The 26,555-nt window shown below is 37.0% G+C and overlaps 1 protein-coding gene across 10 annotated transcripts in view; it reads left to right on the top strand.

Annotated features, from left to right (window-relative positions):
* Positions 1-26,555, top strand: part of MPDZ (multiple PDZ domain crumbs cell polarity complex component) — a 161,537-nt gene that overhangs the window by 11,357 nt on the left and 123,625 nt on the right. For all 10 annotated transcript variants that reach the window (XM_078062322.1, XM_078062320.1, XM_078062316.1 and 7 more), the window contains exons 2-3: positions 15,189-15,265; positions 17,634-17,800. In XM_078062322.1, coding sequence (XP_077918448.1) covers positions 15,250-15,265; positions 17,634-17,800 — 183 coding nt within the window. In that variant the 5' untranslated portion in view covers positions 15,189-15,249. The remainder of the gene's footprint in view (positions 1-15,188; positions 15,266-17,633; positions 17,801-26,555) is intronic.

Raw genomic sequence — 26,555 nt, 5'->3', positions numbered from 1 at the left:
CTTGCCATACATCAAACCTGTTTTCTCTCCATCTGTCTTTTCTGGTAGATAACATAATACTCTTAAGTGTCAGTTCTTTGACTAAGCTGACTTCTAAGACTGCAATGTTTGGATTCATTTCTACTCCTTTGAAGTACTGTAGGGGGTGATTTTGATTTTGGGTATTCAGTAGCACAAAAAGTGCATATAGTTTTCAGCAATGGGAACATAAATGTTCTAAAAGCTATGTACTTTCTTTACTGCATTTTGCAAGTCCCAAATCAGAAGTGATCAGTTTTCATTTGTGTTGAGGATTTACTGATTTAATAAGCCTGATTAATCTAATAGCAAATTGGAAATAGCAAAATGGAGAGATTAGTGTCCAGACACTAATAGAAGACCAAATAATAATAGCAATAGTTTTTGGTATGCTTATTGTTTCCAGGTGCTTTGCATGTTATTGTTAATGCCCACTTTACAACAGCCGCTCAGGATCTCACAATTAGTAAAATGGTAGTTTTTTTTAAAGTGAACTTTATAAGGCAGTCTAGGAACTCTGAAGGCATAGGTGCCTGGGGCTACATAATCTGAAGGTAAATAATTATTTTCTTACCTGTAGTAGTAGTATTAGAGTACAGAGCTATGTAGTGGAAAGGTCTTGGTTTTGCTATCAGTCAGACTTGCGTTAACTTTAAATAATAGCTCTGTTGCTGACAAGCTTTGTAATGTGGGGGAAAACACTTTATCTTTCTGATCCTCAATTTTCTTAAAAATGTGTATATCTAATAAGAAGCTCTTGGCAGATTAAAGGAAAGGCATGTGTGTGAAGCATATATGCTCTGTTTAAGAACACAGATATAGGAAAACTATTTCATAAATGGTTTCATTTCATACAGTAAAAATAATGCTAGTTCATTGCCTAAAAAACTCACTCATGGAGATTATTTAATTCCATGGAAGAATTACTGTTATAGTAGATGCAATAGCACTCAATTCTTATATGCAGTTTTATTATTAGTTTTTACTGAATAGCATTTTTTAAAGCCCCAAATAACAAATTATTGCTTTAATTTATAGATTACGACCAAGCTTACATTTTAGACATCAATGGTGAATATATATTTGGAAACTTTGTCTCTTGAAGGGAGCATTTGATGGTCAATTTATATCTGAGGAATAAAGTTGATTTTTTTTTTTTAATCAGCAAAATGACATGGAAAATTAAACAGTTTGTTACTTAGGGAATCTAGTAACAGACATCCAATCTGATTGAATAAGGCTTTTAAGCCTATTATTTCTTCCTTCTTCTCTGTCCCCAAATCCTCTTGTAACTGAATTAGATTACTTTTGGCTGATACTTTCAGATAATTGTTGATGTTTTATTACATAGACTTTTCAGTACCCCCACATAATAATGGCTATAGAAATATGATTGCTTAATAAAAGTCTGAGTTATGTGACCTTGAGAAAGTTAGTAATCTCTTTGGCCTTCTGCTTCCACATCCATAAAATGTGGTGTTAGAAAGTTATGGGAAGAGTAAAAGCTCACGAAATTTTCTTACATCTTCAAATAAGGTATTTGAAATTATAAAGCATTAATAGTTGCAAAAAATGGATTGATTTCTTCTTCCAGCTGAATTTATGGGTTCTGAATTGCTCCATGAAAAGAATTGCATAACTGGGCTCAGAGAAAGCATGCTCTTTCACCAGCCCTTCTCAATACATGCATGGTACTTCTCTGTGCAAAGAGCTGGCAAACAAACCAACAGGGGGTACCGACTACTAGTCACCCCAAGTGTAGTATAGGAGAGAAAAACAGCCACATTAAATATCACTCCAATATGCTATTCTCTTCCCAGAGGATTTCCTATCAGGAACTTGAGCCTGCCCTTTTCTGAGTGAAGTTTGTAATCTTTATCTCTATTCCTATCCAAATTCAGCAGAGGGAATTCATGAGGGCCACAAACTGAATTTAGGAGGCACTGATTGATGGGGAGGGATAAAAATAATCTAATTATGTGTAGTACTTAAAGCTCTGTAACAGCCAAGTAGGCAATATGATAGATGACAGTCCTCATAATTTTTGTAGAAAAGATTCCCAAACAGAAGAAACAATTAGGAACAATAATGGGGAAATGGCAGAAGTAGAGTTACTGAAAAGTTATGGGGAAAAACCCTAGAAAATGGATGTTGGGTGAAGAGGATGAACTTGAGGTAGTTGGCTGGGGAGATAAGTTGAAGCAACAATGAGGTTATAATATTCTGTGTGTCCTGTCCCCCCACCCCTGTCGTCTCTATATCGTCCTTAAGGGCTTTACCCTGAGGAATTGTTCCATTACAGTTGACAAAGCCATGTATTGTCCTGTCTCAGTATCATCACTGAGATCTCACAAACTCAATGAAAGTCCTATCTCTGATAGGGCAGACGAGAAATGACAGATATCTTCTGTACTGTCACCTCTGTGTTTCAGGGTCCCATGGGGATGCTTTGAGTATCCATGCTTTTTCTAAGCACCAAGGATACAGTTTGCCCCGGGCTCCCTGGAGAATTGCCTCATTCCAGGCAGGCAAAAGGGCAGGAGGCAGGAGCCCAAAGTAATTTCTTTGGAGAATTTGTTGCCGGTGTAGGAATTGCACCCGAGAATTCTGTGGCACAAGGTTAATCCTTCTGTGCATTTTTGGTTTCCCTCAAGAAAATTATGTGACTGGAGTGAGTGCTTTATGAGCGGCAGCTGCCTCTGGAGTCTGATGCCAACCCATTGTTGTTCCCCTGCAAGGGCAGCCCTTGGAGGGGTCCCCCTGCCTGGTTCTGTCCCAGAAATACGCTAGCCTGTTGCATCTTGGTCCTTAACACTGAACATGTGGTAGCAAACAGTGGCAAACTGCCCAACAGTCTAAATTCCTCTGAGCTTAGCTAGGGAGTGAGAGAACAGAAGAGGCTACATGTGCATTCTCGGGAGCATCGGAATCTTTTCCCCGAGTCACCATGTTTGGTGTGAGTTAACAATTGGGGGAAGGGTCCCTGTCCTTATAGGGATGTACTAAGAGAGAACATTATGGATGGAAAATATGTAAAAAAGGGTGCCCAGAGAGAAGGTATTGTGGAGTCCATAGTTCTGTGTGTGTGTTTTCGTTGTTTTTTAAAAAAATTGTGAGGGTAAGGAGAAAGGAAATAAATATAATACAGTGGACTATAAACAGAATTGATTTGTCTAATATATTTAAAAAGAAAGAAGGTTAGGGGGTGCCTTTGTGGCTCAGTCGGTTAAGCATCTGCCTTTGGCTCTGGTCATGATCCGGGAGTCCTGGGATCGAGCCCCGCATCAGGCTCCCTGCTCAGTGGGGAGTCTGCTTCTCCCTCTGCCCTTCACCCCACTCATACTCTCTCTCTCTCTCTTTCTTTCTCACTCTCTCTCTCAATTAAATAAATAAATCTTTAAAAAAATTAAAAAAAGAAAACAACTTACGGGAGAGCCTGGGTGGCTCAGTCAGTTAAGTGTCTGCCTTCGGCTCGGGTCATGATCCCAGGGTCCTGGGATCAAGTCCAGCTTCGGGCTCCTTGCTCCTCGGGGAGCATGCTTTTCCCTCTGCCCCTCCCCCTTCCTTGCTCGTTTTCTCACTCTCTCTCAAATAAATAAATAAATAAAATCTTAAAAAAAAACAAAAAGAAAGTTCAGCCTTTCAGATAATCAGTTGAATAATAGTAGCAGCCTAAGGTTCTCATCCCAGACACACCATTGATTTGTTAGTAACCACACCGTCGTGAGCTTTAACGTGTCTGTGAGCTGCATGTTTTTTGTTGTTCCTTTCAACACTAACATTGACTTCATACCTGGGTGTGAGCAGTAAATAGGGGAGATTAACTCAAAAGCATCACAAAATATAATTTGTGTGTAATTCTGGAAGTGGTTATGAATCTGGTAAATGTCTTTATAAAGTAAGTGTCTGTGTGCTTTAGGGAATCTGCAGTTAAGGACAGAACATGCATACTTTTTGAAAGGACAGTGAACCCTTTACATCTGGCCAACAGTCTTAAAAATAAAAGACAGTAGCTTTCAATACAAAAAAAAGTTTAATGAAAATGTTTGTTAGTATAAATATATTGTTGTGTAAGTATATCAAAAATAAAATATTCCATCTTATTTATTATATGTATTTTCCTATTCAGTAGTTTTTTTTTTCTCTATTAGGAAATTACTATGCAAAGGAATGAGATGATACTATTTTCACCAAAACTTGTTTAGAGTATGTGGATTCTTGGTCAAAGGAATGATTTTGATTTATGTATGTCTACATAATTGTGGATTAATTTGCCATTTCTCCATTTTATAGTATTAGTTTAGATATATTATGTGACTATTCATTATTTTGAATTGTTATTTGAATATACATGAAAGATAAATAAGTTTTCTCTTAATTGGAACATTTATATTTATGTGTACTCTCTTGGGTTCACCCATCATTTCCAAAGGTGGGGATTTTGGTTTGTACTGTATGTACTTTCAGAAGTAGAACAGCTATGGTCATCTATCACTTTCTGCCCTGCTGCTCTCTCTTTCACACAAAGTTGGCTAATCCAGAGCCATAAGCTTCTGCTTCTAAGGCTCTTACCTAAAACAGCTTGGTAAAACTAGCAGCTGAGTAGCCATCAGGAAATCAGAATAAAGCTTTGTTTTTAAAATGAAAATTTTAAAAATGAAAATTCCTTATGAGATATTAATTTTTGAAGAAATCTTTTCATAATTTTTCAATTCCTTTTGCTGGAGTTAAGTAATCTAGCCTGAACCAATTATTTTTCTGGCAGCATTTATCAATGGCAATTTTTTTTTTTTTTCCAAGTAACTTCATAGTTTGAGGTGAAATCTTTTTTTTCCCCCCCCCGAGGAAGAATGATAGGATTTCAAAAACATTGTGAATTATAAAGAAGGAAATGATTTAATCATCTCTAGTTCTATCCTCTGTGATTAGATATTAACATTTTCACATGTTTACTGCCATCTGTTATTTTTCTAATTTTTATTATGAAAAATTTCAAATGTGTGTTTTATAATGTACATATTACAATAAATTATTATTATAGAGAATCCTCATGTATCCATCATTCATTTTTAACAGCCTTTTGTTCATGGCCAGTCCTGTTGCTTCTGTCCTCTTCCATTTTTTGGAAGCAAATCTTAAACATTTCACTGTTTTATCCATAAATATTTCAACCCATTTACTTCTTACATATATACTTTAAAAACATTCTAAAAGTTACAGTTTCCTTAAAAAAATAGAGAAAGCTAAAGTTCCCTTTTGATCCCTCTCTGATCTGAGATTACCATTTTCATCTGTCTGCCCCTAAAAGTAACTACTACTGTAATCGATTTTAGAATGTGTCCTTTTAATTCATTGTTGAATATGATGAAAATATGTGTGTATATATATATATTTATAGGTAAGCATATATTATATATATTTTAAAATACAGGTAAACAATATCAAACTATTCCTCAACTCTCAATTTCATTTTTGAAATCTGGATTGTGAATTTATTCTTAATAAGTGAGTCTAACCCATTCATATTTATTGTGAATACAGATGTTTGGATTTATTTTAGTCCCTTTGTTTTATATTTTTTGTTGACTGTGCTTTTTCCTTTTTTCTTTTTTTCTCTGTTCCCAGCCTCTTTTAGATTGCTTGAATATTCTCTGTTGCATCTTTTTTCCTGGTTTATAAATTATAGATTCCATTTCTGGTTGTTATTTTTTTTTTTAGTGTTATTTTAAATTTTTAATGTGCATATTTGGCTTGTTTTTCTAGTGGAGTTTGAAATGAAAGTATTGTTATTCTCCTGTGACTGAAATTTGTTAGCTAGGAATATTTTAATTATTTGTAAATGTTTTTCACAGTTACTGTGGTTTCATTGATAGAATGGAACCTTGTCAGTTAGGTCTCACAGGCCTTTTTCAACAGTGGATTTGTTTTGTTTGGTTGGAACCTAGTGGCTTTTCTCCAGCTTTGATTAAAACTGAATACTTCATATTATTTTATTCACCTGCCATAGTAGCTGCTTCCCTGTGCCTTGTTTTTCTGATGTAACTATCCCTCCTATAAGGTTCTTAATTATTTCAGTGGTCCTGTTAAACTTGCCTTGGTCTGTAAGCTGCCTCAGATCTTTATTGGAAGTAGAGTGTCCAAATGAAGTAGTTAAAAGAGCAAGGGTACTTCTACAGCAGGATGCTTGAAGGGATTGGTTTGTGTGGGATGTGGTAGTGTGGTGCTCTGCCCAAGCAGGCTGTGGTAGTTAGGTGTGTTTGAATGGAATAAAGAGCCTCTTACAAATTATCTCTGTCAGAATGGGGTTCGCTGTCAGAATGGATGTCAGTGACTCTGCATCTCAGGGACCAGTTATTCCGTTTACCACGCATTGGCTATGTTGGATCTCCCCAAGGAATACCTGCCGCTCTTACAATGTCAGCTGTGTTCTGTCTCTCTCATCTGATTTATTTTGCTCTCTCATAAATCAGGCTTGTACCTTATCTTAGCCTTTCATCCTTTACTTATCTTCGGTTTATTCTTGCAGTGTTTCTCTCCTTCAGTTCCCGAGAGAGAGTCTAGCCTAGTTCTGCCTTTCCAGTCAGCACTTGGATTGTCTTCCTTTGAGTGAGGAGCCCAACCCTTGTTCTCCTGGTTATGGTTGGAAAAGAAGGACGTAGCATAGTGTGTAATAGCGTATTCCTTGGAGCAGGGGCAGTGGGAAGGTTGAAATCTGTATCCGTCACTTTGGGCTACCATAACAAATACCACAGATAGGGTGTCTTAAACAACAAATTTAATTCCTCATGGTCCTGGAGGCTGAAAGTTGAACATCAAGGTCTAGCAGGGTTTGGTTTCCGGCCTTGTCAATAGTCAGCTTCTCACTGTGCCCTTAATGGCTTTTCTGTGGAAAGGGGGAGAGAGGGAAGGAGGAAGGGTTAGATAGATAGCTCTTCCTCTTCTTATAAGGCCATCAGTCCTATTGGATTAGGACCATTCCCTTATGACCTCATTTAACCTTAAGTAGATCCTAAAAGCCCTATCTTCAAATACCATCACATTGAAGGTTACAGCTTCAACATGAATTTTGGGGGGATACAGTTCAGTGCATAGCAGCATTGTAAGGTACAAGAACTCAGCCTTTTAAACTCTTGCTCAGGACACATCTTTATATCTGGAATAATATATATTTTTTTTAGTGGTATGACTATTTCTGGCGGTCATACCATTGCCCTCTTCTTATATTCTCTTGGTGATGGGTATTCCCATCCAGTCATAAACTCAAGCAGAAACCTGGGGCTCATCCTAGACTCATCTTCCTTACTTCCACATTACCAGGTCCTGTTGCTTATAGCTTTTCATTCATTCTTGAATCTGTCTTCCATTTTCATTTATTCACTTTCATGTCTGTTTTTGAAAATACCTCTTACCTGGCTTTCTTATTTCCAGTTTCTCTTGTTTTTATAGTCTTCCACACCATTACCAGAGTGATGTTTCTAAAACAAACTTTGACCATGTCACTCACTACACCAAAATAAACTTCAAAATTAAATGTCTAAACTCCTTAAGAATGGTATGCAGGGCCCTCAGTAATTTAGCCTGTACCCACATCTCTAGCCTTATCACTTCCGACTTTCCTTTTCTCCGTTCCCAATCCAGGAATAAGAAGCTCCCTGCAGTGCTCAGAAGGAGCTGTGTGCTTATTATGATGATGATGATGATGATGAGATGATGATGATGATGATGTTAATCACCATACATTACATCATTAGCTTTTGATGTAGTGTTCCATGATTCATTGTTTGCGTATAACACCCAGGAGCTGTGTGCTTTTGCTTCCACGTGGGGAGCTCTCCTCATTCCTGCTGTGACTCCGACCTGTTCTTCAGGACACTCTGCAGGGGTATTTGCCCCCAGGAGCCTTCCCCTTTCTCTTCAGTTTGAGTTTGGTGCCCTGCTTCTGTCATTTGTATTTTTAAGTGTCCGCTCACTTGCCTTTTTCTTTTATTTCCTTGGCCCATGAGTTCCTAGACTGTTTCTTCCTATTTCTAATTCTGCCACCAACAACATGCAGGTCATGTAGTTGCCCCAGGTATTGTTGAATCGGTAACTAACAGAATTTGAGTTCTTTTCTCACCCCGTGGCCCCCGTAGCATTTTTTACTTTTGGCAGGTAATTTATCTTCCTGTTTTATAAAAGAAGGACAAGACTGTCAGTTGGTATTTCAAGTATGTTGGAAAGGTAAGGTTATTTGATACTTGATTTTTTTTCATTCTGGGAAACAGAATAGAATTAACAAATTCTATTATTATTGAAGGAATTCAGAAAGATTCATAAATATGAACTTGAAAATAATTTTGTTCACGAATACTTTTTGAATCAAGCCTATAGAAATGAAGGAGAAGTTCAAAAGAACAGATACTAAGAAGAGGTGGAGTGTTTTCTGTTCAAAGAGTGCACTAACATTGGTGCCTAGTGTGATGTTTCTTTTAGAGTACTAGTTCAGTAACATTTCCCTAGATTGTGAATTGTGATTAGAAGTGTAAGTTTTGCTCTCATGGCCAATTGATGTTATGACAAACTACCTGCAAATGACTACAGCCTTGCATTTGTCTAACTTTCAGGTAGTGCTGAGGCAGCTGTGAACGAGACAGATGTGAAATTTAAATGCAATAAATAGGGGCGCCTGGGTGGCTCAGTTGGTTAAGCATCTGCCTTCTGCTCAGGTCATGATCCCAGGGTCCAGAGATCGAGCCCCTCATCCGGCTCTCTGCTCAGCGGGAAGACTGCTTCTTCCTCTCCCTCTGCCTGCCGTTCCGCCTGCTTGTGCACACACATTCTCTCTGTCAAATAAATAAATAAAATCTTAAAAAAAAATGCAATAAATAGATGCTGAGTGACTGTGACCAGCCACAAAGCATTGCAGCAAACTCACTTAAAGGTATACCCCTTTTGGCCATAGCAACTTTTTTCTGGATCTCTCTTGAGGCAAGGGAAACAAAAGCAAAAGTAAACTATTGGGACTTCAACAAAATAAAAAGCTTCTGCATAATGAAGGAAACAATCAACAAAACAAAAAGGCAACCTATGGAATGGGAGAAGACATTTGCAGCTGACATATCTGATAAAGGGTTAGTATCCAAAATATATAAAGAACTTATAAAACTCAGTACCCTAAAAAACAAAAAATCTAATTAAAAATGTGCAGAAGACATGAACAGATATTTCTCAGAAGAAAACATCCAGATGGCCAACAGACACATGAAAAGATGCTCATCATCACCCACCATCAGGGAAATGCAAATCAAAACTACGATGAGATATTATCTCACACCTGTCAGAATGGCTCAAATCAACAACACAAGAAACAACAGGTGTTGGTGATGATGTGGAGAAAACACTTGTGCATGGTTGGTGGGAAGGCAAACTGGTGCAGCCACTGTGGAAAGCAGGATGGAGGCTCCTTAAAAAGTTAAAAATAGAAAAACTTTACCATCCAACAATGGCAGTACTGGGTATTTATCCAAAGAATAAAAAAAAACAACAACACTAATTCTAAAGGGATACGTCCACCCGGCTGTTTTTAGCAGCATTATTTATAATCGCCAAGGTATGGATGCAGCCCGTCAAGCCCAAGGATTGATGAATGGAGAAAGAAGATGTGGTATCTATATACAGTGGAATATTATTCAGCCATTAAACAGAATGAAATCTTGCCATTTGCAATGACATGGATGGAGCTAGAGAGTATAATGCTACGTGAAATAATTCAGAGAAAAATAAATACCATATGATTTCACTCATATGTGGAATTTAAGAAACAGAACAAATGAGCCAAGGGAAAAAAAGACAAATCAAGGAACATACTCTTAATTGTAGAGAATGAACTGATGGTTAACAGAGGGGTAGGGGTGAGGGAAGGGTTAAATAGATGATGGCAATTAAGGAGTGCCCTTGTCCTGGTGAGCACGGGGTGATGTGTGGAATCACTGTATTGTACCCCTGAAACTAATATAACACTGTATGTTAACTAACTGGAATTAAAATAAAAACTTAAAAAAACACACAAAAAATAAAGTTGTACCTCTTTTACAGTTAGAATTGTTTAAGATAACTAGAAAATTTTATGCATTTGGGACAGTTTCTCTTTCTGGGTTATTTTTAGCAGAAAACATATTTTTACTTGTTAGTTGCCATATAATCTGCATTGGACAGAATGATCTGTTTTATGTTTGAAGCACTGATTCTTTACTACTTACAATCTGTGCCCACACATTACCAGTACAACTTGTTGAAAAGTACAACGATTAGTCAATTAATCAGTCCCTGTTTCTAAATAAAACCAAATTTGACTTGATATTTATCCCCTTCTGAAACTGGAATTGTCAACTAGTTGTTGGACAATCATTGGGTCACAGCTAAAATCTTTAGAGCTTTGGGGCACCTGGGTGGCTTAGCCGTTAAGCATCTGCCTTTGGCTCAGGTCATGATCCAAGGGTCCTGGGATTGAGCCCCGCATCGGGCTCCCTGCTTGGCGGGAAGCCTGCTTCTCCCTCTCCCACTCTGCCTGCTTGTGTTCCCTCTCTTGCTGTCTCTCTCTCTCTCTCAAATAAATAAAAATCTTTAAAAATAAAAAAAAATAAAATCTTTAGAGCTTTGCAAAGGACTTGGCAACTCTGTCATTGCATCAATGTTCTACAAGAAGCATAAAGGCCTTAAATTAAAAATGATTTTTAAAATTTGATTTTTTTCCCTAAGGCAATATATACATAAGTAGGGTTGCCATATAAAATAATGGATGCCTGGTTAAATTTGAAATTTAGATAATCAACAAATTAGTGTTTAGTTATAAGAATGTCCCAAGTATCGCACAGGATATGCTTAGACTAAAAAATTAAATCATTTATCCAAAATACAAATTTATTTGAATTTTTCTGTATCCTGTGTTTTTACTTGCTAAATGTGGCAATGTTATATTGATATAAAATTTAAAAAACCCAAAAGACGGGGCACCTGGGTGGCTGAGTTGATTAAGCGTCTGCCTTCAGCTCGGGTCATGATCCCAGGGTCCTGGGATCAAGCCCTGCATCGGGCTCCCCACTCAGTGAGGACCGTGCTTCTCCCTGTCCCTCTGTTTGCTGCTCCCCCTACTTGTGCTCTCTCTCTCTCTGTCAAATAAATAAATAAAATCTTTAAAAAAATAAAAATTAAAAAACCCAAAAGAAATGCAGTGCAAAATGTTTCTCTTAGTGTCCCGTAGCCCCCCACATCCTACTATTAGTGTCTTTGGAAAGCTTGCAGAAACAGCCTGTGCTTTTATAAACATGTACGTATTAATTTTATTTACGCAAGTATTTCCCTTCCCTTTTATACAGATACTAACAACTTAATACATTGTCTTTCACAGTCCTTTTTTTTTTTCATTCAACAATGTATGTCCACCATATGATTTTTGCAGTACAATATGGAAAGCATGGTGTGTGATAGAGTGAGTGTGGGCTTTGAATTCAGGCAGCGTTGGATTCAACTCTATGCTCTGCTTACGAGCTGTATGACCTTGAGTAAGACCTGAGTCTCTCCCTTCCTCTGTTGTTCTCTGGAGGATGGAGAGAACAATATGCGAGGCAGTGGAGGATCCCGTGGAGAGCGTGAGGATCAGGGTCCCTGCTGCCGGGATGTCATGTGTGCAGCCTGCCCTTGTCCAGCACTTAGGGCTTCATCGGCACTGAGGTCACGGAGCCACTCATGGTGTGCGTCCTGTAGTTGTGAGCATCACGGCTGCTGTAACAGCTTCAGCTATACCCACATAGTGATGTATCAACAGGCAGGAGTACATGGGCAGTAACCACACGGGCTCGTGTACAGTGGCTCTATTTTTGAGTCTATTTGAATACGCATATTTCCATTGTGTTGAGGAATTTAGCACCTTGAAATATAACAGCCATGTTTTTTAATGTACTTTGAATATTAATATAAGGAGGCTTATCTTTCTTGGAGATTTTTCTTAAAATCTTGGGTTTCAAAGGTGATTTATTTAAACATATATGAACTTTATATTAGTGGTGACTATTACTGATCTTTCTTTGATGCACCTACCCATAGTTTCTAAAATACTTAGTTTTGAGTTGTTCATACCTTTGTACGGATTGTTGGTTGTGTTAAGTTGTCTACACCAGTCCATTCAGACTTCGTGCACATTGGGTCTGTTTCTTCCTCTGGTTTCTCCTTGTGTAGGGCAAAGTCAACACAGTTTTGAACTTGGAAAGAGGAAGGAGAATGGTAAGGTGAATCTTCCTCCTGTTGAGAGGCAGCATATTGTAGAAGTTAAATTGTTAATTGGCTCTGGAGCCAAACTGCCTGGTCCACATATACTGGTGGTATGACCTTGGCAAGTTGTGTACTCTTTCATTGCCTCAGTTAACTTGTTTGTAAAGTGAATATTAAAGGCCTTAGTTGGATAATATGTTTTGAGTGGTGCCCAGGATGTGGTAGCTGTTGAATGTTTGCTGTTGTCACCCTTGCTTCTGCCCTGGCATTAGTGCTGCTACTTGTCCACATCTCATTTCCTCTCTTTACTGCCCTTCTGACTCACCATCTTCACTGCTAGCCTGAATTGTCCAGAAGAGCCCTGAGAACTTGGCATTTCTTAGACATGTATTAGATTTTCTTTACATCTGACCCATTGGCCATGACCCACTGTTGTCACCCAGGTACCCTTCTGTTTCCACACGGTGTTGAGGGGGGTGAAGAGGGAAGGTTGATGGTGGGGTGAGAAGGAGAACTCATGCAGTTTGATGCATGTGGATTCTATCCCTCCATATCAAAACATCTGTGGTTACAAGTGAGTATCTTTATACTTAGAGCTGAATCCTTGGGATGGGGTATAGGGCATGGAAAGGAACAGTTGTTTTTTTTTAACCTCTTGTCTCTTTGTCATGGCTACTAATTGTAAAATCTGGAAAACCTCAAAAAAGCCACATGTATTTATTTTAACGGACATCAGAGCAGAGAAGAGAAACTGTGAAACTCATTTTTTTTTTAATCTCTGAAATCCAGAGGAATGGAGCTCTCATGTGGGAGCTAATTAATGTCTGACTTGCAGTTGAATGGACCTTTTTTTTTTGAAAAAAAAAAAAAAAAAAAAAAAAAGACCAAAACCTTTATGATAAGAGTTTCTCTGGGGAAAAGAAAAGTAATTCTCTTTCCACATAACTGACTTGTAGGTGAACTTTGGGATGACAATATTTTTCTCAGTGGGGAACTGCTTACTCTGTACTTTCTCTGCAGACTCCTCATAAATCAATGGGTCTCTAAATCCATAGGCTACCTCCCCCTCCAGGTCATGAATATTGCTTGTCTTTCCAAGTTAATTTTTCAAAAGGGGGAGAAGATAGAGCTGACTTTATTGTGCCTAGCAAGCACTGATTTGTATAGTTTTACCCTTCTAAAACTTTGAATGTCATTCATTTGTGGTTGGAGTTTTCTAGTTTAGGAGAGACAGACAGTGACTTCACAGGGCATTGCGGCTAATAAAGGGGCCAGCTGAAATGTTCCTTCAGGTGATCAGACTCCCTAAGTTATGTTCTTCCATTGCTAGCATTCTTCCTGCTGGGCATATATCAGTTACAGACCTTCCTTTTATTGGGGTATCTTTACTTTTATTTGTTAACTGTCAGAAGTTAGTAATTTTTTGAGGGGGACCTAATAGTATACTGTCTTATGAAGTGTCCTTGTCAATAAGAATAAAAATATGACTAGTTTATTTTAAAGATCTCCCTGTATTTTTCCCCATGAAACCATGCAATGCCTGACATTGAAATGCACATCTGTATGGGCTCAGTGTTAATTCTGAATATATATTTTACAGTGTGAGTTATACTACGATCTGGAAATTCGTATACTCTTTCTCATTTATTGCAATATACTCAATGAGTAAGTTTTCTAGGAAACTAAGGTTCAGATGGTATGGCCCTTTGCCCATACCTACACTGTTATTTAGGTTTCAATTCCAAGTTATAGCTCGTGCCCTTTTCTTGACACCAGGGCATTTTATAAAACAAGTGCCAGTAATAGAGTTGTTTGACTATTTCAAATGGAGTTGATGTTTTAAATAGTGTATTCTAAATCAGGATAAGGAAAGTCAACAAGAACTGTTCTCTGTTATTACACAGAGCTAATCACAGGCATTGATGGATAGTCAGTGCATCTGCTCATATACATCACGGATTTCCTTTTGTCCCAGATGCATTTTCTGTTAAAGAGACAACAAGGGCAACTGTTCCTTCTCAGACAAATCCTATTTTGTCTTTCAAAAGTGAGGAGATTGGGTGTGACCTTTTTCCCGCCATTGAAGCAATGACTGAGGTTTTTCTGCAAGGCAAAGGATGGGTGTGACTAGGGAGAGGATATATAAATTGTTGGACAGCAAAGATTAGGTATGGTTAGTGATTTGGACACTGTCATTGGAAATCTGTAGCTGGTACTTTAAAGAGTCTGGATAAGTATTGCCAGAGAAAGATGAGTCCGTGTGAGTCGAAGGAGTTGAGAAGGTTTATTTTGAATGAGGGAGAAGAGAATATTATAGTCAGGAGGGTAATTTGAAAACCTTTGAAAACCCTTCCTTCATTTAACATTATGTTTTTATTCAGTTTTTCATCCTTGATTTAATGTATTAGTTCCCCGTGGTTCACATCCTGCACGAGTGTCATAGTTCGTTTCTAATTGATATGTGTGTATGGTCTCCCCAGTTAGGACTGTGAGCAGTCAAGGGCAGGATCACATCTTCTGCTTTTTACGTTTCAGTGTTTTTGCCCACTGAATTTCTCATGCACAGTCAAGTAAGTTCCTTACTCTGTGGGTGAGAATCTGTACGTGAATCTGAGATTATAGTGGTCTGTGTTGAGAAGTTCTTAAAGAAGTATTTTGGATACGTCTGCCATCTTATTTAAAACAGATCGTATGCTTTTTACCTTACTATGCAGGTATTACTTGCAAATATAAGATAATTTTGAGTAAGTCCTAAAATGATTCCTTTTTTTTTTTTTTTTGCGTATTAAAAAAACTATTTTAAGTTAAATCAACAAGATTTTAATGGTCAAAGGAATTATGGTAGCATCAAGTACTTTTTAGAGTATATAGTTTTAATGTTGTGATAAAACATAACCATTCCATTTTATTTCTTTTCTTCCCAGAGTTCTGTTTTAGCTGCTGTTTAAAATCACTGTAGTGAAGAACACTGAACTTCGGAAAAAAATGTTAGAAACTATAGGTAAGACCTATTCCTTCTTATTTTTCTAAGAATCAAAACTTTTTCCATTGGGATCTTTGAAATGGTTTTTCTACATAGCAGGATTTCGTCTGGTGGCTTAGTTTTTAAAAGTTTTTATCCATTAGCATTATAGCAGGGAAATGTGTTTCTATATTTGGATGATTTAATCTGAAGTGTTATAAAAACAAACCATTTGTAAGCACAAGATAAAGACATATGAAATGTTCTACCAATTATGAGTTTTAATGAAGTTTAATGTAAACCTTATTCTAATTTATGGACCCACTTCTGGTTAATGGGTGTTTCTGGACAGCACCAGAAAGCTTAACAGTATTTTTAATACTGAAAGAAGCTCATTGCCTTCTTTATTTGTGGCAGTTGAAATACTACTGAACTTTGCTTTTAAGTTGATGATGAGCCATAACAATAATAAACATTTAGGCTGACAAACTTCAGTGATGATTTAAGGCAGTTTGATTTTACATGAGATAATGTAGGTTGAAGTACCCAAATTCACATGTTAATCTTTTTCCCCTGCTCTTTAGTTTTAGAGGAGCTGGTTTATAGAACTAGTTCTGGGCATATCAGTACACCCATCCCTCTCCTGGTGGCCTAATGCCTCATGTTTTCCCTGGAAGTTTTGGGTATGACTACTGGAAGGTATCTGGATTTCACCTTGGTGCCTTGATGATTGTGGCTGGTGCCTTAATACCTGCGTGCTTTGGGAAGCAGGATGAGAGTAGGTGGAAGGAAAAGGAAAAGGAGCTGTTTTTGTGATGGTGGGGATCATTACTCTGACTTTTCTTCCTGGTACAATGTGCATGATAAAAGTACATGGGTGTGTGTTACCTTCATCCCCCATTTTATACTAAAGTCCCATGCCACAAAGACTACTACTGGTCCACAAAGCAGAGTTCCTCATAAGAAAGTGGACAGCAAAGGGGAAATAGAGAATTATTGAAACTGTCACCTTCCAATCTTTATTTTGTAAGTTATTACTTATGTGTACACCTTCCAAGAATTGACATGGAAATTAATACTAGATTTGTATTCTGAGATACCATGGGAAATAAGACCCAGAATAAAATTCTCATGTCGTTATCATTATTTACTTTTAAAATTGTGCTTATGATGGGGCGCCTCGATAGCTCAGTTGGTTAAGCATTCAACTCTTGATTTCTGCTCAGGTCATGATCTCAGGGTCGTGAGATTGAGCCCCGCATTGAGCTCCGTGCTGGGCTTGGAGCCTGCTTAAGATTCTCTCTCTCTCCCTCTCCCCCTCCCCATTCATGCTCTCTCTCTCTCTCTCTAAATAAATAAATAATAAATAAAAATTGTGCAGATGAGTAAATTCTGTTTGTTTAAATGTGTGTGAACTCATGGTCAACGTTAATTCATGCCTTAATTTCCCCATTTCTATGTCATCCCACATTTGGTTCTATAAAAAGTGTCTGTGGTGATAATTCCCACTCTTTGGTTACTATAATATGGCAAATGAATGTTAATAGATGGCCTTATTACCATGGTGAATCTGTTAGAACATGTATTTGAATGGTCTTCATTCCTTTGAAACGAATTTGGGTTCACTTGTGAGAGAGTGAGAGAGTTTTAGGGAGATGTTTTTAACTGTGATTTGTCATAGAAAATCACCATCTGGTGGAAACACGCATGTAAGATGCTAGGATTATTAGGGATACATTTACTCAAAATACTTACTTTTGCAACTTTTATGCCTGATATATAAGGTGATCAATAAATATTTGAATTATTTTGGTTTGATGCATATATAGACATGCTATTTAATTTTGGGGAAAGACATTTAAAGTATTAAGAAGTGTTTTTGAAGGGTTATACATTGTTGTGATATATTTTCAAGTAGATTCTCAAGTATAGAATGTTTGTTCCTTAATATATGAAATTGTATTTTGGATGTTATGACTCATCGGTGACATCATCCACATCCACTTATTAGTGAGTTATATTTCTAATTTTTCTTATATGTAAATAAGATTTTTTGAAAAGTGAATATATCAGCATTTACAAGATCACGAAGTGTTTGGTTTTCAATAGTTTTTATATAAAAGAGTTGACAGCTGGCGTTGGAATTCAAATACACGCCATCTGAGTTGGAGCAACACTTACTTGCATGTGGCGTATACTATAACCAGTTCTCTGCTTTCAGACAGACTCTCTCACCAGAGACTCCAGGGTCTGAGGGACCTATTTATAGGGACATGTTACAGTCCTTTTTTCTCTGAGTCAATTTTATGCTCTCGAAAGGAATAGTTTTAGGATTTCTATTCTGTAAGCGGGGTTTGATGTGTGTCTTTTGAGTCCTGTTCATGACCAGTGCTGCTCTTTGGTTTAGACAAAAATCGAGCCCTGCAGGCAGCAGAGCGCTTGCAAGCCAAGCTGCGAGAACGTGGAGACGTAGCCAATGAAGACAAGCTGAACCTTCTCAAGTCAGTCTTGCAGAGCCCGCTCTTCAGTCAGATTCTGAACCTTCAGACTTCCGTACAGCAGCTGAAAGAGCAGGTAGGACACGATTCTCCCAAAGCCGGTGTTCATGGCATGGCATAGATCTTGTGGAGTCTTGCGTTTTTCTGAAAGGCTGATTTTTGTATGTGTTAATGAATAGTTAATGAAGTCATTTAAACCTCCAAATGAGACATTCAGATTCACTGTGACTCCCCCCGCCCAGTTATTTTTGTAATGGTTGTTGCTGTATATTGTAGATGATATGACATTGTGTTGAAAGCTGTGTGGATGCTGAAGTGTGAGTCCCTACAGGATATGGGGATGATAAAAATAAGTTTAGGGTAGATGGCTGTAGGCTTGGTTTACATCCCCGCTAAGGCTCATTGTTCACGTGATCTTGTGCATTCAGATTCAGACATTCAGCACGCTTATAAAATTTCAGATAAGCCTGGATCTGCATGTGTAATCATGTGTGTGAGGAAGGGAAATCACCTCTATTTTGACAGTAAAAGAAATAATTACATTGTCATCAGTTAGAGAAATTGCAATTCTCACTTCTTAAAAGAGTGTAAGTAGCAATTGCTTCCAATGACAGCATCAGATGGTGGTAAACATTAGAACTTCTAAATGTAACACTGTTTTTTTTCCCTGTAAAAATTAAGAGCATTAAAATTTCCTAGCATTTATATTAAAATTGAAACATTGCAATGACAGAACAAACACTCAAGTTAGATGCTCTTTGAACTAACTTAATTTAATCACATTTCTCAGGTTTTTAAAAAAATGTTTTTAAAATGGTTGTTATCCTTACAAGGCTTGAAGTCAATCTCATTTATGCCTTCAATCTAAGTTAGTTCTCATTCTAATGTTTTTAGCATTAATTTACTCACTATGGATGACTTGCTAACAAATATTCTGCCTTAAAAGGTTAAAAATGAATTTGAAGACTAGTTTCATAATTCAGTGAAAGAATAGCTCCAATTAAAAAAAAATGTGCCAAATGCAAAAAGAACAAATAGTGGCAATAGAGAAGGAATTTGTTTAATGCACATAACTTCTTAATCTAGATATTTTGGTAGCAAAAAATAAAGAAGAATTTTTAAAAATATTTTTCTCTAGTGAATTTTTACTTAATGATTTTAAAAATTGTGATCGTGAATTAAGAAAAAGAGTTGTTTTTGTTATATGTAGTTGTGTTTGGGGTTTTTTTTTTTTGCAACTTATTGAAAAGATTGGTTTTAGGTACTCCTTTTTAGAATGAATTGACAAGAGTTTGGAGAGATCAATGTTCTGAATATAAGTGTAATTATGATGTGGAAGATTATTTGGTTTTTCAGAGAGAGTGAAGAAGTTGAATAGATGAATAAGGGGAGCCCTTATTAGATTATGTGAAAATATGATTAGAATGAGAGGAAAAGTTGAAACAAAAAGTGCTAGTGTGTTAGGAAATACCACTAAAGAGATAACTGGAAATACCCCTTCTAGCCCTGAAAGCAGGGGAGACATAAGTTTACTGGTTGTTGACATTGTTTTACCATTTCCAAATGGAAGTAGGATATGGGCTCTAAAACTTTGGGTCCCATGTGATTCAGCTGAAATCTCCTTGGAAACCCTTGAGCATAATGTTATCAAGCCAGGTAGTCTGTGACCAAGTACAGTATTAGTGATAGATGTTGATATATTTTAAGACTTGGTACATTGTGAGGTTTGGGTATTCTCTAGGCATGTCTCACATGTCTTTGGACTTTTGGCTAGTTGGTCACCTCTTCAGATACTGAAAGGGACCAAGAAAACCAGCTGGCTCACACCCTGTTTATTGCAACTACTTAGTGAGTTTGAGTGACTTGTTTATAATAAGGGCAGAGCCAGAACTGGAACTCGGGTTTCTTGGCTCCCAAGGCAGAGTCTTTCCCCTTTTGTGATTCTGCAGCCTGTCTCTCATCGTTGTCGTCTTGTTTTTTTTTTCCTGAGGATAGAAACTCGGCCCCTAGAGGTCAGGAGTTCAATTTTGGTGAAAACCATCGATATCTCTCATAGTTTCTGTGACTCTTCACTTTAGTCTTCATTCTTACTGACTCAGTTACCTTTGTTTGTTGAACCGTGTTTTTCTTGTATGACTAGACTACATTTCAAAACCTTGTATTATTTTCTGTTTTAAAGTTTAAACATAAATATTATAGACTTACCATGTTAGAATTAGATATTCTATGTAGTTTACTACCTATTAATTTGTTAATATTTATAATTTAATATTTACTTAATGAACCTAGGAGTGAAATTTGTTTTGTGCTTTTAAACTAGTAGCTACACCAATCTGACCAGTGGCTAGCTTTTATTTATATTCTTTTACCTGAGTTGTGTTTTCAGATATGTAATTTTATATGCACAATGGGTACAAGTTAGTGTCTCCATCTTTTTTAGTATTGGTAATACAAATTTGAGTCCTCCAACTTTACCATTACTCTCCTACATTTTAGTAAGTGAAAGGAGTGAATAATTGAAAAGCCTGAGGTAAATGCAGCATATTGGAGAACGTGATCATATTGTTGCATTAATGACAGATGCTGACATGCCATGTTGAATTAAGCTGACTATTTTTCCCCCTCAGATCCTTCTCATTACTTCTATTCAATAATGCGTAATTTTTCCAATTTGCTTCTTCAGTATTAAGACTGCCCTTAGAAATCAAACTGTTTCCCTTTGGCAAATTAAACACTTGACAGGTGTGTAACTGAGAGGGCAAAAAAGCCATGCCCTGAAGGGATGTGCTATTTAAATATTGTCAAAAATATTAACAGGTCTGAGAGCATAATTGATGCCTCTGTTTAACTCTGCCACATTGTGTATTGTTCTAACCGCCAGCTAAAAGGATGTGTGCTATTAAACCTGAATAATCTCTAATAGCTCCAGTTCCTTTCCTATTGCATGATTCCTGTTTAAGTGAAGAGAAGAAAAAAAAAGAACTGTGACTGTGTGTCAATGATCTGTCAGATGCAAAGTCTCAAGTAGTGTCCTCACTGTCACCTCGTCATCACAGCTAATAACTGCAGGGCTCAATGCGTATTCATGACAGAAATCCAGCTATTGTGGAGGAAATAAACACGTTAGCAGTTTAATAATAGAAACTTGTCAGCCATGAGGATATTGGATTTGCATATTTATTCTGTGATGTTTCTCCAGTCCAGTAGAGGTGGATACGACTTTCCTGATTAATTAATTGGCTTGTCTTATGAATTAACCAGAGACATGAAATTAAATGTCTTTTTACCTTGAGTTATTTGTAGGAAAACTGTGAATTAAAATTATTAATTTCAGTAGAAATTTAGGACTAATACTTAGAAATTGACATTGCTGAGATTTTTTCTTTTTTAAAGCTATGGCAACCTAGACCAATTCTAAGATTGAAGAAATAATGTACATAATTCAGTGCTGACGTGGGAAACAAGCCTCAGGACTCAGCATATTATGGAGGTTTCTCCATGTCTGTGATTTCTGGCCTTTTTGGAGTATGATATTCTATTATTTTGCTGTTGTTCTTGTTGTTTGATATTTCCAGGCTCCTTGTTCATTCACCTTTTTCCCAGAAAAGTGTTAGCTTATATGCTTATTATCCAAATGCATAATGTATACATATATACATGCAAATTTAAGCCAGATTTTTTTTCTAAGTTTCTCTTTGGAAATTTTATGACCTCTCTTGAAGTAATTGGAGAGATGTTGACTTAACGTAGAATAAGTTTGGAAATTATTGTTCATGTTGATTAGAGTAAGTGGATCCTTCTTTTTTTTATTTTGAAATACAGTGTTCATGGTATAAAATTTTTGTCTTGTATTTCTATGCTTTTAAGTTTTACCTGTTCACATTCCCAAAAGAATTTCAAACAACTTCTGAACGTATGGACTAGTGGGTGATTCAAAGGTAAATCTAAACAAAGACTAAATAAAAATATCAGAGAACTGGATATTCCAAGGACCTTGGGTTACTAAAATTGAGTATTATCATTTAATTTCCATTTCTCAGGAGCAAAGTCAACAATAATTATATAAATATAAATATGTATATAAATATACACATACACATGCACAGAGAGAGAGTGAGAGAGTGCTGGAGGGTTATATATTGCTCAGTGTGAGACATCATTCAGTGAGCTAAATTTTCCTTGGCAATGGGAGGGTTTTCTCTTGGGTGCTTTTTTAGAAGGCTTATAATCATTTATTAATAAAGTCGATAAAAATACTATGAATAAATAGGACAGAGGTTCTCATTACCTAGAGGAGGAAAGAGAACATACATTTGTTTTATGTAACTAAGTAAGTGAGTGGGATAAGAAAGTGAGCAGGATAAGGAATTATTAACTTTGACTACAAGAAAACTTTACATTGAAGGTAACATATAAGATGGGTCTTGAAAAATGAGTAGGGGGCACCTGAGTGGCTCAGTCGTTAAGCGTCTGCCTTTGGCTCAGGTCATGATCCCAGGGTCCTGGGATTGAGCCCCACATCAGGCTCCCTGCTCGGCGGGAAGCCTGCTTCTCCCTCTCCCACTCCCCCTGCTTGTGTTCCCTCTCTCGCTGTATCTCTCTCTGTCAAATAAATAAATCAAAAAAAAAGAAAAGAAAAAAAAAATGAGTACGACTTTTCTGCAGTGAATGGGGAAATTATTTCAGGTAGGGGAAACAATGTTTACGAGGAGAGAGAGAAGTTGTTCTCAAGTGAAGATGACTGGGGCATATAGCAATACGTGGATACATTTTTGACTGTTGTAATTTGGGGGTGGTAGGGGCCATGCTACTGGCATGTCAATGAGTAGACACCAGGGATATTGCTAAACATGCTCAGTGCATAGCCCAACCTCCTAAAGCAAAGAATTATTGGGTTCATGATGTGTGTTGTGCTGAGGTTGAGAAATCCTGATACAGAGTCCCCTCCAGATCTGTGTTATCAGGGCAACAGCTTGCTATGTGTGGGTTCTTGGCAAGGGAGGAAACTTGGGAGCCAGACTGTGAAAGATTTATTAAGGTAGAGTTTTTTTGGTTTTTTTGGGGGGGAGGTTGTGTGTGTGTTTTTCATCATTCCTCTTTTGCATTCAGCATTCTGTATCAGACTTTATTGTATCAAGTTGAAAGTTGTATCAACTTTATCTTTGAACACTTCTATTAAATACAATATTTAACAATCATTTATTTTGTTTCTCTCCACATTTTAAAAATTATGGTAAAACTGCCTAACACAATTAAGGTGAATTGACATTTTGATAGATAAGACCTTTAATTATAAGCATAAAATACATGAATTGTTCTTCAAAGAAATGCTTCTTTCATCTTTCTACGAATGAAGTATACTGAGAGTCCACACTAAGAATACAGCATCACATCCTAATTTAGGGATGGCTTTTCTGCTAAAGTGTACTGTGCACCATGTATGTTTTTCTGATGCTCTGTCTTAAAAGAGGAACAACTTTCAGAGAGCCTGGAGACATAAGTAGTCGATGTATATTCCATAGGGTTACTTTCAAATATCAGATGTAAGCAGGGGCGTTGGCTGGAGCAGCACTATCCAGGGCCATGCCTGAAGAGTCACTCTTCTGTGGGTACTCATTGATAAAACTGCTAACTCAGGTTCATAGCCAAACTGTTGAGCTATGTTGCTTTTAAGCAGTGGCGTTAGCAGCACTGGTAATTTTTTACAGTTATATTTTGTAGATTGATGGAAAGATGAGAATTTTGATAACTGGGCATGTTGTTGCTCTGTTCTGACTTTGGTAATCAGAAAGATACAGTTTTGTAGGATTCGTGGTAGGGAGCAGAAATGCCTGTGTTTCCTCAGCTTTATTTCTTATATAAATGGACAAAAAATCACGCTTCTCTCTACGGTTTCTAATTTGAGACTGAAATGGAAAAGATTCATCTGTAAGCATGCTATCAGTAAAGGGGGAATAACTCCTGTCTTTCAAGAATGCCTCGGTTAAATTATGACTTGGCAGTGGTGGGGGGAAGAAGTACAGAGAGAAAGAAAAACCTGCCTTGACCCCATTAACAGGAATTATCTAAAAATGGAATGGAATTCTTCCAAGTTGATGTTGCTTGTGAAAATGAAAAAATATTTTTCTTACCCCCAAAATGTTTTTTCTTTTATGATAGAGCATTGCAACTGCCTGACAGGAAAGTATCTGTTTCTTGAGACTTTAACATACATTATCTAGGAGAAGTTAAAAGAGAAGGAGTGATTCTTATGTTTTTACATTTACCATAGAGTTTATTTACTGTAGGAATTTCAAATACTTTATTTTTGGTACAATAACAGCTTTTAAATGTTTGTTCCTTTAACCAAAAGTTTGTAAATATAGAGCCTTTGAGGGACTAAAATTCTTGTTTTATCCTGGGCAAGAAGGCACTGTTCAGGCTTTTTATACAGTGCTGGATTAAAATGCAACACCATCTTGCTATTGGGTATGCATGTGTGTCTAAAACAGCAAATGGTGCTAATTGTATGGTGTTTTTGTGACAAACTTAAATGGTCTTTGGAGAAGAGGGAAAAAATGTGAGATTTACTGGGTATAACCTACATGAGTTTTTTAACCCAAGAGTTTAAAAACAATAGAGGTTGATTTACATCTGAAGCTATATAACAAAAATAACTACCATCACCTTTAGGAAGCTCTCATGTGCTGTGGACGTTGTCCCATTTCACTAGTCCATCAGCTACATGAGGTGTGCATGATCCCATTCTGTCCATGAAGAAATTGAGGCTGAAATGTCGTGTAACTTAATCTGGAGCATACAATTAGTCATTGGTAGATTTAGAAGAAGAATATACGTCTGTCTGACCCAAAGCCAGTGCTTTTTTTTACTCTTAATTTACACTGTTTCTAAACCCTTGGTTCTCTGCTATAAAGGAACAAATAGGTTGGGAAAACCGTTATTAGCATTACTAAAGAGAAATGCACTTAATGTTTAGTAAATTCAGGTTCATTAAGATTTGCCATTTCCCTTAAATTCTCCCCCAAATTTTAATCAGAGGACCTTTTTAGTATAAACCAGAACTTTCATTCTGCTTTTTAAATAATTATGCTAGCTTTTACAGTAGATGTGAACTGAGTAGGATAATAGTGGAAGGAGAGACAGTGTGACAAAGTACCATCAGTCTTCATGTGCCCATTTCTGTATATTTAAACTTGTCTGTAAGGTTTGGTTTTATTTTTCTCTAAGCAGACTGTGAACTGTGAATCAGTTTTATTTGTCTTCTGTAAATGTGGGACTGATAGGAAAAACACTACAAACACTCTAACATGTTGTTCATCTAAGTTTCCAATTTCTCTCTTTTTTAAAGATTTTATTTATTTGAGAGAGAGAATGCGCGTGCAAGCTGGGGGGAAAGGGCAGAGGGAGAGGGACAAGCAGACTCCCTGCTGAGCTCAGACCCTTCCCCCACCCCCCATTCACTGCTCAGTCCCAGGACCCTGAGACCATGACTTGAGCTGAAGTCAGACACTTAACCAACTGAGCCACCCAGGGGCCCCTAAGTTTTTAATTTTAAATTTCTATTTGTCTTGGCATTTAAGGTATATTAATTTACTTAATTTGAATACTTTCACCCCTTTGATGTAGAAAGTTTCAGCATGCTTTGATAAGAATATTACTTTTGGTCAATCTATGTTCTTTAAATTTTTTCTCTTGGAAGTTTTGCTAAGAAAGCACAGAAGTGTTGAGATTTAAATAAAGAAAAGACATTCTGCAAATACACATCAACACACATGCCTAGACCATGGTGTGTATGCGGCGTTCCACTTGCCATTTGTTCTTACCAAGCACAAAAAGGAGTTTTAGAATTAAGTGCATTTCAGATTTGTTTGAAAACCATTTACTACTTTTGGGATAAAATCATGCCATATTCATCTTTGTCTACTTTGTACCTAATCTGATATTTTACTTGTTAAATGATTGTTTAATTAAGAGATATGTAAATGTTCATGAAAATTCAGAACTGTTGTGCATCAGTAGTTATCTTTTCTTGCCAGAGAAATGATTTTTAGTATAAATAAATTAGCCAAATAACTGAAGTTACTTTGAAGACCTTGTGTTTTTCCTAGTAAACGTATTGGAAAGAAGCGCCACTCATCACCATCATCATCATCATGGTGATTACCACATATGAAATTCTTACTGTGTGCCAGGAACTATTGTCTCTGTTTCATCATTGCAACAATACTCTCCAGTGGTAGATAATAGTAGATAGATGTACTAGATAATGTTATTTTCCTTATTTTATGGATAGGGAAATGGAGGCACAGGGAGGTTAAATGCTGGAGCTAGTATTTAAATGTAGGCTGGCTGACTTCAGACCCCAGGTCTTAATCATAGGGCTCTGTAGTTTTTGTTTCACTGGCCTTGTAAACAGCGGAATGAACATGATTTCAGGATATCCTGGTGATTTGAGGCCTTCGTTATGATCTGATCTCAGTTGCTGGCAGTGTAGTCTAATACGATTTGGAAAGAGACACAACCCAGATTTGTGTTGTGTCATTGATATTTATTGGTAGGTGACTCTATTTATATATGTATTTAACTTCACTGAACCTCTTTTTTGCCTCTCCATTAGTTGTAATGTGGGAACTAAATAACATGGATCTAGAAACTCTAAGGCATAAGCTGGGTGCTTACCAAGCACTCAATAAATATTGATTCTCTTCTTGGTGCTTCTTCCTCCTATTGAAATTTAATATTCTAAGGCAGCAGATCTCAAATATTTTGGTTTTAAGACCCCATTACATTCTTAAAAATTACTGAAGACCTCAAAGAGCTTTAATTTATGT

The sequence above is a fragment of the Halichoerus grypus genome, chromosome 14, assembly GCF_964656455.1.
Source record: "Halichoerus grypus chromosome 14, mHalGry1.hap1.1, whole genome shotgun sequence".
NCBI lineage: Eukaryota > Metazoa > Chordata > Mammalia > Carnivora > Phocidae > Halichoerus > Halichoerus grypus.
This window is presented reverse-complemented; position numbering and strand designations above follow the sequence as displayed.